At 52.4% G+C, this 16,821-nt stretch overlaps 2 protein-coding genes across 2 annotated transcripts in view; one reads left to right on the top strand and one right to left on the bottom strand.

Annotated features, from left to right (window-relative positions):
• Positions 1-2,638: 2,638 nt before the first annotated feature.
• On the top strand, positions 2,639-4,942 carry TNFRSF18 (tumor necrosis factor receptor superfamily, member 18). The gene is made up of 5 exons (XM_006871759.1): positions 2,639-2,786; positions 3,414-3,536; positions 4,258-4,345; positions 4,552-4,751; positions 4,815-4,942. Exons 1-5 carry the CDS (start codon positions 2,639-2,641, stop codon positions 4,940-4,942), a joined length of 687 nt encoding a protein of 228 aa, XP_006871821.1.
• Positions 4,943-10,734: 5,792 nt separating this feature from the next.
• The window catches only part of LOC102817938 (protein polyglycylase TTLL10-like), a 49,525-nt gene continuing 43,438 nt past the window's right edge, over positions 10,735-16,821 (bottom strand). Inside the window, exons 13-15 of the mRNA XM_006871758.1 lie at positions 11,910-12,026; positions 11,504-11,597; positions 10,735-11,228 (exon numbers count right to left, since the gene is read on the bottom strand). Coding sequence (XP_006871820.1) covers positions 10,735-11,228; positions 11,504-11,597; positions 11,910-12,026 — 705 coding nt within the window. The remainder of the gene's footprint in view (positions 11,229-11,503; positions 11,598-11,909; positions 12,027-16,821) is intronic.

The raw sequence follows: 16,821 nt of genomic DNA, 5'->3' as shown, positions 1-16,821 counted from the left end.
TGGCATCATTGATGGACTCAAGTGTGGCAGCGGTAGTGAGGTTGGCCCAGGATTGGACATTGTTTCATTCTGCTGTGCATGGAGTCGCTATGAGTTGGTTCCGACTTGATGGCACCTGACAACAACAACGCTACCAGAGCTCCTTTAATAAACTCCATAATATTGAGATTATCAAACCCAGCAGAGAAGCAGACTCCCACTGCTATGGGAGGGGTGATTGGTGTAAGAAATGGTAAAAAGGTTGGAGAGTGGATGTGTGTTGCGTCCACCTTATAGAAATCCGTCCTTGGGCTGATGGTGATCTTAATGATTCTGCTCGACCCTTGTAAAATTAGACAAGGAGTTCTGATGTCATGCCATTTTTATAGCAGGGTACTTAGCCATACATATATGTAGGTACATGTAATAGCTTCAGGCTTCTGTATCATGGTCTTCACCATGCCTCCAACCTGTGGGCAACACCACAGTCACATTGTGTCCCCTTCACTTGCCAAGCTTTCAGCTCCCCACTCCCATTCCCAGAAGTACACCATACAGATATACAGTCTTGCCTCGGGAGCACACTGCACAGCATGCTGTATTTGAGAGGGATAAATGGTGGGAACCCTTCAGGGGGAGGCCCTGAATGGGCACTGACATTTTGCTGACATGACTCTTGCCTTTGGCCTTGTCCACAAGCTGCCATGTCACTGTACACACGACCTATGAGCTATAATGCCCATGTGCAATCACAGGAAGGATCTCTGTCCAGTGCACCTACACTACTTGTTCTGTGCAGAGCTGAGCTGGCTGCATCTTCACATCTGAGCACACCAGTTCCCTTCATAGGGCTGGCCAGGGCTTTGTTGGCTCGGCAGTGTGGGCTAGGGCTGCTGCTGCCCCGTCTTGTGTTACCCCTAAAACCACTGGCACTTCTAACTCAGTCTCTGCTTCCTGAGGACCAACTGACACTCAACAATCTGATAAATATCACTTGCAGGGTTTGTCATATCTTCTGGGGATCAGTAGGCATGCACCCACATTAGGGGTGATACTTTCTGCCCTAAGATCAACTCTTAGATCTTCTACAATGAGGAGTAGCGCAAGTGCTAGCAGCCCTTCCTCATTCTACTTGGGATACCTTCCCTTAGCTGGTGTCCAGATGTTGTTCCAGCATCTGCAAATATCAGATAGCCTCCTTTCTGTTAACATGTGGTAGAGTCATTTCCCAACTTCACGGAGCTGAACATGGATCTCCAGCTGCCAGGGGTCAACCTCAAGAGAACAGATTCCATTATTGTGTGCCACACACACGTGTGGGGCAGCCTGAGCCACAGACCGACTGAGAGGACCCTGACCCCCCCTTATCCTGCAGTGATGTGAGGTTTACCTCTCTGAAAGGGGCTCCCACATCTTGGATTTGGGAACAATAAATTCAGTCCCTGTAGCCCCCACAGAAAAGGGAATGAGCTCATTGGGGAGGTAGCAGCTTCAAGCTTCTGTATCATGGCCTTCTCCATACCTCCAGCCTGTGGGCAACATCATAGTCACATTGTGTCAAGCTTCCAGTCTCCTACCCCCATGCCCAGAAGTTTCCATCAATTTTCCCTATGCTGGGATTGGGAGATTGTGGGGAGGCTGAGGGTAGAACTCTCAGGTGGAGCCATCCAAGGAGGCAGAATCGGAGAAGTTTTGGTGCCTGGGGATGAGCAAATGGCCTGGGGGAGGGGATGGAGGCTAAGCTTTCTGTGGCCCTGGACCAGGTGGATGGAACTTGTGTGTGTGTGTGTGTGTGTGTGGTGGAGGAGGGAGGGGGGAGGGAAGATGAAGAAATTGAGAGATGTGAGCTAGACGGCTTTCTCAGACACCCGAATGACCACTTCCTCAGAACTTCAGGTACCTTTTCTGGAAACACCTGATAGTGACAGTCAGGCCCCTCCTTTCACCAACTCCTCCTGGGCCTGTGGCTGGAAGCTGCCAAGGGGTCTCTAAGCAATGGGGAAGGGGTTCACAGGGCTGGAAATCACCCAGCCCGGCCCTCCAAGTGCCCAAGTAGAAGCGGAGCCTCTTTCCAACCTGGCCTGGTGGTCCCAGGACGCCTCAGGTCAGAGCTAGTTTGCTGCGTGGGTGGGACAGCCCAGGCTGGTGGGTGTGGATACAATCCCAGGAAGGTGTAGGGTTGAGGTTGGAGACTTAGTGAGATAAGGTGCTTCCTCTCACCCTATCTGGAGATGAGAGGAAGTGTCTTAGAGGTTCAGAAGCTCAGCCAGGAACAATGGGGGCTCAACCAGGGGGCAGGACTCACTCGGAAGGGGGTACACGTGTGGGAAACTGGGGATCGCTTAGTGACGTGATACTTGATACCTCCGCCTACCAGCATCCGGCACCCAAGGCCGCAGACCCTGGCTGCCTTCCCCTCCCAGCGCAGTGAGGCGAGGGGCTCAGGAACCACACACGTCTCCTGCCTCCCTAGATCCCGCCACTCTAGCCCCGTGTGCCCAGCGCTCACAGATGCCTAGTACCCAGCGGCGGTGGTACTAGCACTGCTGATAGGTCCTGAAAAGACGTGTCGGGGGGCGTGTCTGGGGGCGTGCCGGGGGTGGGGGTGGAAGTGTCAGGATCCTCAAAAACCAGGGACAGGTCTGTCGGTTTTGGAGGGATGTGCTCGCTGGTGACCTGGTGCAGCGTCGCGCTCCTCTGGTCTCTCAGCCTGGGTCAGAACCCCAACGAGGGGTCGAGCTGCGGTCCCGGTCGCATTCTGCGCGGGAATGGGAACAACTCGCGCTGCTGCCGTACCTGCCCCCCAAGTAAGCCATGTGACAAGTCTCATTGCTAAGGAGGAAACAAGGACCCGGTGAGGTGGTCAAAGGCCTTCTTGGGAGGGAGCGAATGATTGGCTTCCAGCTTAGGGGCAAAGGGGTGAGAGAGTACACCCAGAGTGGGCTTGAAGTGACAGTGAGATCTCAAGGGACCCTGAGGTGACAGTAAGATCTCAACTTTCACCCAGACTGTCTCCTGCCCATCTTGGGGAGAGGGGAGGCGGGGGGTGGGGAGGGAGGGGGGCAGAAACACTCCTAGAACCTCACCCTACTGGCCTACAAGTGGGAGATAGCTTTAGGGCCTCAGACCTGTGAATGTGGTGGTTGGTGTGGTGGACAGCAAGTCACTCAGGTGTGGGTACAGGTAACAGTCTTAGGTGTTCACCCAGCACCTGGGGGTGCAGGAGTTGGTAGTAGTGTTAGGGGTAGAAAGGGAATATGGGGATAGGTCTCCTGTCTAGGGTCCTCAGGAAGCCCCCAGACAGTTGTCCAGCAGGGTCAGACCCTGGTCACTTGAGAAGAGCAGCTCAGGGCAGTAGGGGGGTGACAAGGTAGAGACAGAGCCCAGGATCCTTCTATCATGGTGTTGAGGAGCTGCCTTGGCCCCCACCACAGGCATGGAGACCTGTCCAGAGAGGGATTGCATGTGCGTCCAGCCAGAGTATCACTGCGGAGATCCAGAGTGCAACAACTGCAAGCACCACCCATGCCCACTGGGCAAGGAGGCACAGGCCCAAGGTGAGTCTCGAGGCTGCCAGAGCAACTGAGTGAGTATGTGGGTAGGTGAGCAGGCAGGCATGATGTAGGTGTGAGAGAGGTGGTCTTCCCTTAGGTCTCTCCTTCTAGTTGAGGCTGTCAGTGCCTCCTCTTCACTGGCTGTATTTCGAGCATGGGACACCCAGCATGGGACAGCTTGACAACCAGCCCTGTCCTCTACTCCCTAACATAGTCCCACTGGAGATCAACCCTTTCCTTCTCTGGAATGTGCGTTGTACCGCCTCTTGAGGTCGAGCCACCTGTGATGGGTGGGGCTGGCTGAGAGTCAGGAGCTGGGGGTGGGGTTTACATTAGTGGATAAGGACTGGGGTCGCCTGTGGGCTGTGGTTGGAGGGGAGGTTGCTCCATCTGAGCCAGCAGGGTGTCAGCTTCAGTCCCTTTCTCTGGGACCCCTGCTGCTGGCTTCCTGGTCTGTATCTGCTGGTTTTTCCTACTGAGTCCTCCCTCCAACCCACACCATTTTGCGCATGTCCACCTGAGATAACCGCTTTACCCACAGGGGTCTGGAACAGGCCAACTTGCTGCTTTATCCCAGAACTTGCGTCTCTTCGGGTCTGCAATCCTGTGGCCTCGAAGATCTCTGTTGAATGGATGGCTTGGTGGGGTGGGGGGTGGGGGACACTGTCATTGCAACCCCACGATATCCACCCAGCACCCCTGCAGCCTAGCTGTCTGTTCCCAGGGAATTTCAAATTTGGCTTTACATGCATTGACTGTGCTCCTGGAACCTTCTCTGAGGACCATGCTGGCCATTGCAAGCCGAGGGCTGAGTGAGTTCTGGGGGACCTCTGGGAGGATCCAAGGAGCCTAGAGCCACTCTGGGGGGACCAGGCTGGGAGCTGAATGGTATCTCCACACTCCATCCCAGTGCAGTGACACCCAGGGCCCCATGGTAACCCCTAAACAGCTCAGAGGAAGCAGCTTGGGGAGTACTGCCTGGTCACCGCCCTGAGGGTACCTCTCTGTGTGTGTCCAGCTGTTCCCGGCTTGGATTCTCCACTGTGTTTCCCGGAAACAAGACTCACAACACTGTGTGTAGCCCAGTGTCCACTACTGAGCCATGCCACCTGCTGACCCTGGTCCTACTTGCTATGGCCACCTGCATCCTTGTCCTGGCTGCCACCCAGCTGGGCCTGTGCATCTGGGAGCTAAGGAGAACACGTGTGTGGCACCGAGGTCAGTTGTGCCCTGGGTGGGGAGCTGGGGTTTCTAGCCACCACTGACAGTTTCTTCCTGCAGGGACGCAGCTGCCCCTGGAGCTATCACCCGCTGAGGACTCTCGAAGCTACCAGTTTCCTGAGGAAGAACGTGGGGAGCGGCTGGTGGAGGACAAGGGCCATGGCCGGCACAGGGACTTGTGGGTGTGAGGCCTGGCTACCTTCTTGAGTGGCTGGAGTCCTGGACTTGCAGTACAAAGCAGACCCTCCCAGAAGCTGGCCCAAGTGTGAGGGGAGGCGGGTCCTGCTTCAGCCCCAGCTCCGGGCCCAGCCCTGCTCCCCGCGATGGTGGAAGTGGGTGTGAGATGGTGAGCAGTCATGTGCCCCTTGACCATGCAGAAGAGGCAGTTGTAGTGGCTGGGCCTTATGGGAGACACAGACCAAGCTTTAGCCACAGTCCTTCCCTTGCCAGCCCTGCTGGGTGGAGTCCACAGGCCAGAATGCTGACCTGGCCCAAGAGCTGTACCGTGGGCACCCTGTGCTTGGTCCAGTCTGGTGGTCTGTTAATTAACACTTGTTGAATTACTTACATGGAAGTGTTTTTTGGGTATTGGGTCGCTGCACAGGGTGTCATGAGGGGACAGACAAGGTCTGTCCTCCCCTGGGGGTTCCCAGCTGGGCTTGGGTGGGAACAGTCAGGGAACATTCCAGTCCTGGCACAGAGGCTAGGCTCTGGAGGCTCCAGAAGACTTGTTGTGCTGTTACAATCCCACCTCCTCTGCCTGTGGCAGCCCTGTCCAAGCCCCCCTCCCCGATCATCTGCCGAGAGAAGCCACAATGGGGGCGGGGAGGGCAGGATCCCTCCCCTCCAGAGGCCCAGGGAAAGTCTTTGCTGGCCTTACTCAGATGCTGTGCCCAGGAGGAAATCGGCCCAGCATTCACTATCTTGGGGGACAGCCTCAGAGTGATCTGGGTTGGCCTTGCTGGCCCCCTCCCCTCTACTGGCTGCCAGCTGTTGTGATAAGAACCTTAACACACTGTCCTGGGTGTGACTGTGCCCGCCCCACATCCCACACCAGCGCAGACCAGTTTCGGCAGGAGCACCCTCAGGGTGCTGGCACACCTGGTCCCATCCTCTGCCTAAAATGCCAGCCCCTAGACATGGAGCCTCCCCCAGTGCCCCACTCCTATTTCAGTAATCTCCCTGACTCACCTGTCCCCCACTTGCAATGGGCCCAGCTCATAGGGAGGAGCTCTTGACTCCCCACCTCTGCCCTGTCCACACTGCATAACACATAGGCTTCTTAGAGCTACTGAGGGAGGAGGCAATGCTAACCTGATGCAAGGGGCTTGGGGACATGGACTGTGAAGAGCCCAGTTTCCCAGGGTGGCAAGGGGACTCCTGGGAATGGTGGACAATGCCCTTGAACCCTGAAAGCAGGTTATCAATGATTCCTCAGGACTTGACTCAAACAAGATACCCTACCCACCCACTTCCCCTGCCCGCTGTGGTCTTGGACTTGAGAGTGAGGCCTTGTGGCAGGAAGAGGCACATACTAGCAGAATAAACCAGTAGAGAAAATGCCCCCAATCCAGGCTGCCAGTGACTTGGAAACAGGTCTGGGTGGCAGTCAGGGGCTGAAATGGGAGGGACAACAGCACTAACCATGACTGGAGGAAGAGGGCCTGGAAAGGACACCATGAAAGAGACCCAGGGGACAGTTTAGCCTTGCTGAAGCCCTGCCCCCCACCACTTCCTCTCCCAGAGTGCTTGTGGTCATCCTAGGACCCTCCCCAAGCACAAACTCCACTCTGCACCATGGGGGGAGGGAGTTAGGGACACCACAGACTCTGGGACTGTCCCAGGAAACCAGCTGGTGACGTGCCTGAACTGAGATTCTGGGCACTGAGCCACCTGAGTCAGCGCGGAAACTCCTCATACATAGCCAGCCCCACATTGCGTGTCATGGGGCGGGTGGCAGGAGTGCTGACAAAGGGTGGGTGGGGGATTCCAAAGTGGGGTGGGGGATTCTTGTGGGCCCCTTCCCTCTCCAGTCAACACTCTCATGAGTCCCTATGGGGACTTGTGTTCTATGTCCTTAGCTGACCACCTTCTTCATTGTCCTTTCCTGGTACCACCCTGTCTACAAGGTGTCCCAGCTCCCACTAGAAGCCATCTGAGGTTGTTTATACTTTGCCAGACTGTAAAGCTGTTTGAACTGCAAGGTCAATAATTCAAGCTCACCAGTTGTTCCTCAGAAACTCTATACAGGGTTGCTATGGGTCGGAACCAACTCAATGGCACTTAACAACACCCCCTGAGATCTCCAGGGACAAAAAGGTGCTGGGAAAAGGGCCAAAGCAACTTTAGGAGTCAGGGGCACATGGAAGGGAAGCGGTAGCGGACTCTGGACTTTGGGAGGTGTTGAGGAGTAATCCCCATCCAGCAGCTTTAGCTCTGCCCCTGGTCCCCCCTGGTACTGGCTTCCCTCTAGATCTCCCCTCCAGCCATCCTTCCATATCCCCAAAGCCCACAGACTTTTGTCAGGACCCCTGCTCTGGGTGCAGTAGCTGGCACACAGTAGGACTGAATTGGGGTGGGTGAACAGAAAGGGGTGCCCAAGGGTTCAGGCTGGAGTCCTGCTGTGGGGCAGGAGGTGTCGAGTGGAGGTGGACCAAAGTCTCACCCTGGGCTCTAGGTAGGGGACACATGACAAGTCCAAGTTTGGAGCTAAAAGGGTGAGGGGGAAAGCAGGGCTCCAGGCCCAGAAATATTGTATGGGGCGGTGTGAGGAAGGTGTGCAGGGGTTTCTAGGGGAGACCCTGCCTTGCCAGTAACTCTGTGCCCTCAGGAGCCAATGTCAGCTGTTCCGGAAACCATGGCCCTTTTCCCACACTTGTTATAGCGGTTGTCTGTTCAGCCTCAGATAAGGGCCTCAGATAAGGGTCCACCCTCTTGTTCCCAGAAACACTTCCGGCCACAGTGGTTCCCACCCAACCTCCACCCCCCTCACCTGACTCCTGCCCCTCCCTACACTGAGACTCCTCCAGTGTGGGGATCCCATCCCCAAAGCTGGACAGAGTGCTAAGGTGGGAGCAGGGATAGGGACAGAAGGGGGTTTTCCTTCATAGCCTGGACTGGCCATTGGCCCTCTTTGCCTGGTCTCAATCTCAGAACCCCAGGGGCCAGTGGAGGGGGCCGTGGTCCCAGGCTGCCCCACTTGATGGAACATTGGGACCACTAATCAAATAGACCTGGTAGAATAATGGTTGCGAATCTGGCTGCGAACCTCAAGGTCAGCAGTTTGAAACTACCAGCTGTTCCATGGGAGTAAGATGAGGCGCTCTGCTCCCAAAAAGATTTACAGCCTTGGAAACCCTGTACAGGGTCGCTATGAGTCGGAACCGATTCCATGGCACATAACAACAACAACAACAATCAAATAGACCAGGCTGCCAGGCCACTAGGGGCCCTATCCACCCTCTCTGCTGTGGCTGACTATTCATTTGGGATGTGGCCTTACCTCCCCTATGAGGTCTTCAAGGTCCCCCAAACAGCTTTGTTGGGGGCAGGGAAAGGAGACACAAGCCCCCACCCACCACGGATGCAGTCTTTCTAGGAAGCTTCAGCTTGGGGTCCTTTTAAGAGTGCTCCTTGTATCTCATTAAACAGTTTCCAGAGACTGAGGGGGACCCAAATGACTGGGCTGCTGGGAGTGTGATGAATCTGGGGGGAGTGCTCCATGGGCTTGCAGCCCCCATTTCTTGGGGCTTCCTGTGTGGCTGGCCGTGGACCCTGTGTGTCAGAGGTTGAGTGAGACCCCAGTGAGTGCCCAGATAACAGCCTGGACCCACCTGTTCCTCAGAATAGACAGGGACTCAGGGATGGTGTTAGAGGTGGGTAGGTAGAGGAGTGGGGGAAGATGGTGGTGTGTACCCCTGGATCAGAGCTGGAGAGCTCTAGAACCCACCCACATGTTCTGCAATGGAAGGCACTGAGTTCTCCCAGTATTCCCTTCTGGAGAATTCCCTCCAGAGAGGGCAAGTGGGAAAGGATGAGAAAGAGGAAGGAGGTGGTGGGAAGGAGAAGGGGACAGAGAAGCAGGAGAGGAGGGACAGAAGGAGAGAGGAGTAAGGGAAGGGGCGGAAGATGGAGGGCAGCCCTTCAGGAAGTGGCTCCACACGTGTCTCCTGAAGCCACAGCAGGGGTCAAACTCAGGGGTGCAGGTAGAGTGGGGGACCCAGATGATTGTATAACACCCCCAGAGTGAAGGAGTAGCACTCTCAGAAGGCTTATTTATTCACTGATATCTGCTCAGGCTTTGAAGGGTAGGGGGCCACCAGGCAGCAGGTATAGCCCAAACCTTCGGTGGTAACCTGGGAGTTCAGGATAGGGCAGCCACACTGCAGATGTGACATTCCTCCCCTAGGCCCAGGTTCCAAGTAGGTTCTCAGGTGGTACTATTCCCTCTTCAGCAGCAGGGAAATGTACCTGGGGCTTCTCCTGCAGAGTGACATGGGGGGAGGGGCACAGGACCCCTGGCCAGTGGGGAGCGCTGAACAGTGCTGACGACCACCATGGGGACACACACCATGGGGACCATGGTCATAAGGCATCACAGTATTGGGAACATCACGGCATTGGCCAGGCCAGTGTCTTTGGAAAGGGAAAGGGGTGGGAGACATCAGATACAGATGCCAGAATGGAGTCAGGACATGGGAGGACAATAGTGGTGTTGGGAGGCGACCCTGTGGGGATTTCCAAAGATACCCTATGTGAGGCTGCCTCAAATCATCTCTTCTGACCTCGGCCTCAATTCCCTGTCTTCAAGTATCTGAGAGGCAATTTAGAGGGGGAGAGCCCACCTAGATCTGCTGGAAGGGACTGGGGGCTTCAGGACCCTGGTCATACAGTGACAAATGTGTGCTCTTGCCTCTCAACTGGGATCCCACACAGTAGACTGCAGTTATCACTGCAGCAGGTGGGGTCCAGCAGGGTGGGTGGGGTGGGACAGGACAGGATGTGACTATCGGGGTCACAGTTGCTGTGGGGTCATCTTCTTTCCTCTCTGAGCCTTAGTTTCCTCTTTTCTCCAACAGGGACAGTAGAAATTGTTGGGACCCCCTTCCTCTGCCTCTGTCCCAATGCACCCGCTCCTTGCCCTTTGCCTTCGTGACATACGGCGGTCGAGGGCGCCCTCTAGCGGTGCCTGACTATGGGCCCCCCGCGGAAACGGGAGTCTGAGCCCACTCCTCCGAGCCAACTGAGTATCTCCTCAAGAGCCTCCCTCAGTGCCCAGACTGTGCTGGGGTCGAAGTCTCGGGTCTGAAGGGTTGTTGGTGGGGGCAGGGTAGGAGTTAAACCTATTGCGAAAGGCAGGGCATCAGGAGCATCAAGGGAGGGGGAAATTGGAGAGGTGGGGAGCAGACAGGGTGCTGATGACAGGTGAGATGGGCGCTGACTTGCGTCGGGGGGTACAAAGAGGCTTTGTACCGACTCTGAGGGCCTGGAGCTGCTGGTGAGAGGTAGAAGAGGGTGATGGGTAGGCTCTAATTTGGAGGAGGAGGAGGTGGCTTTGAGGCGTGGTCTCCTTCCAGGTCAGCATCTTGGACTCAATCTCTTTGCGCCCTGGGCGCAGACTGCCAGAGTCCCTCCCCGACTGCCCCCGCCCCCGCCCCTAATTTGTGGGAGCAGGGGTATCTGGGCTGAGGAGCTGGCAGGCGAGGGCAGGGGGCTGCTCAAGTGGTGGGCTCCCCATTCTGCGGTGGCAGAGGCCCCTCTTTCCTTGCCTACGGACCCCCTTCCCTACCTCGTCCCAAGACCGGCCTCTGAGACCGAGCAGAGGAAGTGGCTGAGGGCCAGAGGAGGGCGTCCATCCGGGATCTCTAGGGCGCGTGAAGGGCGGGCGGGCTGAGCTCTGCCTGACCTGCTGCGAAGCCGCGTTTGTAACAAAGTAGCCTTTATAGGTCCCTGAGAGGGCGTGTGCCAGGGGCGCTACTGGTTAGGAGCCCCGGTGGCCTGCGGCTTTGCGTTCCTTGGCCTCCTCATGATCGTCCTCCGCTGGCCCCGGGTAGGGCTCGGGCGCCAGGGCCTCGCCAGTAGCTAGCTGCAGCCCTGCACCCGGAGCCTCGGCGTCCCAGAGGTCAAGCGGGGGCCTGGTGAGGCCGGGCGCAAGGTTTTCAGCCTCCTGGGGCTGCCGAGAGCGCCGCTGGGCCGTGGAGGGCCTCCCACTGCCTGCACCCCGGGGCGGCCCTGGCCTGCGCGCACCCGGCCTGTCCGGGGCCGGGGTCTGGGACTGCGGCGCCGAAGGGCCGGTTTCGCAGGAGGGCCGGGGTCCCGACGGCACGGGTGGGGGGCGGCAGGCCAGGCGGGAGCCGCTCAAGCGCGGCCACAGGTCCGTCTCACCGTTATGCAGAAGCACAAAGCGGCGCTGCGACAGTAGGGGCAGCATCTTTTGGCCACGCAAGCTCTTCTGGAAGGTTTCCAGCGCCAGGTCTGTAGGTGTAAGGAAGGCGACAGAGGGGTGTTAGCGGGTGGGCGGCGGGAGGAATAAAGACCGTAGGGAATGGGACTTAGGTTTTTCTTGGGTTGGGGAGATGAGGTGAAAGATAGGGTGATCTTTTTCTGCAAACATGAGCAGAGGTATGGGGCTCCAGGCAGGCCCTTCTTTTTGGGTTGGAGGGCCAGGTTTGTGGGCATCTGCATTTGGGGGAGAGGGTGAGAAGGCAGTGAACAGGGGTCCTGACGGTGTGTAGGCACGAGGGGCTCACCCAGTGTCTCCATGACCACGCCAGGGATCACTTCTTTCAGGACCTCACAGTTGGTGTGCAGAGCAGGGTTGGAGTTCATTTCCAGCAGCCACACCTGAACCAACATTGGTCAACAGCTCTCATCCCCAAGCCTGGTCCCCATTAAGCTGGACAGGGCACTGTGTCGGTGGCCTCATTTCCCTTATTTGCTCAGGAGCTAAAGCTCTTAAGGGTTTGTCTGCTCTGAGTAGGGGGTACAACTCAGCTCAAAAGGGAGCAAGGGGTTCAGTCTCTTTGACATGGTACATCCCAGGACTTGGTGGGTGGGTTACGGTGGGATCTGGCTGGACCATCAGGCTATGCACAGATGGCACCTGCCTACTTGTGTCTACCAACCTGGTTCTATCACCCCCAAACTCAACCGCACCTTGAAGTTCTCATCGATCAGGAAATCACAGCCTATGAGATCAAAGAAGCCCAGCTTGCACTCCAGCTTGGATTTGACAGCCAGGAAGCAGTGGGCCATGATCTGCTGCATCCGCTTCTGTGGGTGGGAGGACTGTTGGTTAGGGCCTGCCACCTACCTTTCATCTCCGCCTGAACAGTCTAGCCACATTGCTCATCTGCAGCCCTCGTCTGTACCATCACCTGCATAACTACACTTCACACGTTCACACTGAAACCCTCAGAGTCACATGCTCACAGCCAGAAACTCATTCGTACCAGTTTTATTCTGCAAACAGTTTTATTCAACTAATTCATGGAGCTTCTATGATGTACCATGTACTAGGATACAAGAAAGAGCAAAGAGTACAAGGAACTGGTACCCTTCCCCAGCTCCTTCATACCAGGGGAGACAGACACATGTAATACACAGATTATTATGTGTCCATTGTCCAGCATAGTGCTAAGTGAAAAAGGCTATCTGGAGTTGGTGGGGTGTGTAATGTCAAATAGGGCATAGTCTGGCTGGATTTCTCTAAGGGGACGGTGGTGGTTGCATGCCATGGAGTTGGTTTGGACTCATAGAAACCCTGTATAGGGTTTCTGAGGTTGCAAGTATTTACATGAGCAGAAAACCTCATCTTTCTCCCAAGGAGCAGCTGGTAGATTCGAACTGCTGACCTTGCAGTTAGCAGCCTAACTTGTAACCGACTACACTAGTGAGCAGAAAGCAGGAGGAAGAGCCATGGTGATGTGATATCCGAGGGAAAGAGGGATAGTTGTCAGTTGGACACATGCTTGTGTTTGAGGAACACAACAAGGCCACTGTGGCTGGGGTGGCGAGGAGGAGGCAGGGCCACAGAGATGGTGCTGGTCAGAGCGGCAGGAACAGGGGTGGACCTTTGATGCAAAGCGTTTCAGGTTGAACATAAGAGGTCTGCATAAGTGTTCTAGTCCTAGGGTCTGCTGTGCTGGGAAAAGGCAGAAGGAACTGGGAAGATACCATTGCAATCATTCAGGTGTGAGATGATGGTGGTTTGGGTAGGTGGAGGTGGTGGGGCTCTGCTCTGGATCTAATTAGAGGGATAAACAATCAGATTGACTGATGAATGGATTGTGAGCTAACCCATCAGTTAGCTCTGAGAGAGAAATGAGCAATGACCCCTACGTGTTTGGTCCGCGAGTGGAAGGAGAGAGCTCCTACTGACTGAGAAGGTGAGATAGCACTGTGGAGTCTGAGAGAACCATGGGCTTGTAGGTGGGGTGCTGGCAGGCAGGAGAGAGGTCACGGTCAGATGGTTAAATGTGATGGATAAACATACCACAAAGGTCGGCGGTTCCAACTCACCAGCTGCTCCTCAAAAATCCCATACAGGGTCACTATGAGTCAGAACCCACTCGATGGCACTTAACAACAAGAATATAAATGGAATTTAAAATGAGAAGATGAGTTGCCTTTGCCAACAGGTGTAGATAAAGGGAAGAGTGTCCAGCTGAGCCTGGGTCTTCAGTGTGCAGAGGTCTGGCAATGAGGGGCCAGCCAGCACAGTGGACCAAGAGGGCGTGAGCAGTGGTCTGGAGGCCACAGGAGAAAGTACATCAGGGAGTTAGTGGTTGTATCCAAAGTGGCTGATGGGTTAGGTAAGAGGAGGGCTGGGAACTGGCCCCATGGATTCAGCCAGACGGAATTACCAGTGACCTCAACAAGTGGCACCGCAGAGCACGGAAATTTCAAGGGTATAGGTTCAAGAGAAACAAGGACATCACCAGAAATGGTGTTGAGTTCAGCTCTCCATAAATGCTACCAAAACAAACACACACACAAATAAAACCAGCTGGAAAACACGATCGGAATAAACATGTAAAGAACTCTGAAAATTAACCAAAGTTTTACAGGACTCAGGGGCCAAATCTCAGTACAAAATAAAAGTGGCCAAATCTCAGTACAAAACTGAATTTTATGTTGTCTTAACATGCCCTAGATTCATACCCTGCTCCCTAGCTTAGTGGCAGCCTTGAACAGGCCTCATTCAAAAAAATTGTAATGCTTTGTTTTGCCCTAGAAAATACCACTTGAAAGGCTTGTCTTGATTTTAACTTGATTCAGATTTTGCCCAGTACTAACAGCCTCTCCCTACCACTCATCTGTCAATTTGTCATACTGTGGTGGCTTGCATGTTGCTATGATCCTGGAAGTTATGTTAAATACCAACAGAGTTACCCCAGACTGGACAAGTTTCAACTGAGCTTCCAAACTAAGACAGACTAGGAAGAAGGAGAGGAGAACTACTTAATGTTTAGCCACTGAAAACCTTATTAATAGCAATGGAACACTGTTAGCACCAGAATATTGAATATTGAAACATGATGAATAGCACCAAAATATTGTCAGATACAGTGAAGGAAGATGAGCCCCCAGATTGGAAGGCACTCAAAATATGACTGGGGAAGAGCTGCCTCCTCAAACTAAAGTTGACTGTAATGATGTGAATGGAGTAATTAATGCCTTTGGGATCTTCATTTATTGATGGGATACAAATCAAAATGAGGAAAAACAACTGTAAACATCTACTAGTCATCAGAACATGGAATTATGGAGCATGAATCTAGGAAAACTGGAACTTGTAAGAAATGAAATGGAATGCATAAAGATTGATATTCTAAGCATTAATGAGCTGAAACAGACTGGTATGGGCTATTTTGAATCTGAAAATCATATGGTTTATTATGCTGGGAATGACAAATTGAAGAGGAATGACATCACAGTCGTCATAAAAAAGAACATTTGAAGATCTATCTTGAAATATAATGCCATCTGTGATAGGATAATATCCATATACCTACTACAAGGAAGACCAGTTAATACCACTAATGTCAGTGATGATGAAATTGAAAAATTCTACCAGCTTCTTCAGATTGAAATTGATCAAATATGTAATCAAGGTGTATTGATAATTACTGGTGATTGAAATGCAAAGTTTGGAAACAAAGAGGAAAGGACAGTAGTTAGAAAATGTGGTCTTGGTGATAGAAACTATGCTAGATATCACATGATAGAATTTTGAAAGACTATTCATTGCAAATATCCATTTTCAACAATGTAAATATACACATGAACCTCACCAGATGAAATGCACAGCAATCAAATTGACTACATCTATGGAAAAGCTCCATATTATCAACGAAAACAAGGCTGGGGCAGACTGGAACAGACCATCAGTTGCTCATATGCAAGTTCAGGCTGAAGCTGAAGAAAATTAAAACAAGTCCACGAGCGCCAAAATATGACCTTGAACATATCCCACCTGATTTCAGAGATCATCTCAAGAACAGATTTGATGCATTAGATCCTCATGACCAAAGATTAGTAGAGTTGTGGGATGACACAAAGGACATCATACAAGAAGAAAGCAAAAGGTTATTAAGAAGACAGGGAAAAAAGTAAAGACCAAATGGATGTCACTTGCTCTCCAGAGTAGAGATGCTAAAGCAAATGAAAGAAATGAATAGGCAAAAGAGTTAAATAGAAAATTTCAAAGGGCAGCTTGAGAAAACAAGTATTATAGTGAAATGTGCAAAGACCTGAAGATAGAAAACCAAATGGGAAGAACATGCTTAGCATTTCTCAAGCTGAAAAAACTGAAGAAAAAAATTCAAGCCTTGACTTGCAATATTGAAGGATTCTGTGTGGATCACGACAAGCAAAAACATCAGAAGATGGAAAGAGAGTTCTGGTTCTGATGTGACTGCCATCATTGCTGGTGCTCAGTTGTCATGGTTGGTGGGCAGAACAAGAGCCAAGATGCTATGGAATCTTCTGGATCGTTGTCAAATTGCCCAGAGGACCATGTGTACAGCTTCATGTATGAAGTTTGAAAAAAATAAAGTTCCATAGAAACAAAAGCTATTTCAGGAGGGTAATGGAATTCTAGTGCAACTAAAGGGTGGGGCAGCTGATGCCCTCCTGTCTACAGCCATCATGCTTCTTAACAGTGGATGCTATATATTAGCTGGCCATGGTTTCATTTCTCAAGAAGCAGGATTGACTTCAATTTATCATCCCAGCTGTTGGTTCAGTTTAATTCAGAGCTCTATGGACCAGTAATCTGATAAATAAAAGCTCTCCTTTGGGGATCAGTGTTTATTGACTTGTACTAACTGCCACAAATAAAGCAATTTTTACCATTACAAAAAAAAAGAGAAGAAGAAGAAGATGGAAGGAATACACAGAGTCACTGTACCAAAAAGAAATGATCGATGTTCAACCATTTCAAAAGGTAACATATGATCAGAAGTCAATGGTTTTAAAGGAAGACGTCCAACGTACACTGAAGACATTAGCAAAGAACAAGGTTCTGGGAACTAATGGAATACAAATTGAAATCTTTCAAAAAACTGATAGAGCATTGAAGGCATTCACTTATCCATGCCAAGAAATTTGGAAGAGAACTACCTGACCATCTGATTGGAAGAGATCCATATTTGTGCCTATTCGAAAGAGAGGTGATCCAATGGAATGCGGAACTCATCGGATAATATCATATGCAAGTAAAATTTTGCTAAAGATAATTTAAAAAATGGCACAGTAGTACATTGACAGCGATATGTCAGAAGTCCAAGCTGGATTCAGACAAGGATGTGGAATGAGGCATATCGTTGCTGACTTCAGACAGATTTTGGCAGAAAGCAGAGACTGCCAGATAGATGTTAACCAATGCTTTACTGACTATGCAAAGGCTTTTGATTGTGTGGATCATGACAAGCTATGAATAACACTGTGGAAAATGGGTGCTCCCAAACACTTAATTATGCTCATGAGGAGCTGTACACAGACCAAGAGACAGTTGTTTGAACAGAACAGGAAGACAATGAATGGTTTAAGCCAGGAAACATGT

The sequence above is a fragment of the Chrysochloris asiatica genome, unplaced genomic scaffold (assembly GCF_000296735.1).
Source record: "Chrysochloris asiatica unplaced genomic scaffold, ChrAsi1.0 scaffold00173, whole genome shotgun sequence".
In the NCBI taxonomy this organism is placed as follows: domain Eukaryota; kingdom Metazoa; phylum Chordata; class Mammalia; order Afrosoricida; family Chrysochloridae; genus Chrysochloris; species Chrysochloris asiatica.
The sequence above is the reverse complement of the archived record's forward strand: the minus strand, read 5'-3'. Positions and strand labels throughout refer to the sequence as shown.

Bases quoted from the DNA above. Each gene is read 5' to 3' on its own strand.
- TNFRSF18 (XM_006871759.1), top strand. From the start codon at position 2,639: ATGTGCTCGCTGGTGACCTGGTGCAGCGTCGCGCTCCTCTGGTCTCTC. The intron at 4,346-4,551 runs GTGAGTTCTGGG...GTGTGTGTCCAG, and splicing joins CATTGCAAGCCGAGGGCTGA to CTGTTCCCGGCTTGGATTCT. The intron at 4,752-4,814 runs GTCAGTTGTGCC...TTCTTCCTGCAG, and splicing joins AACACGTGTGTGGCACCGAG to GGACGCAGCTGCCCCTGGAG.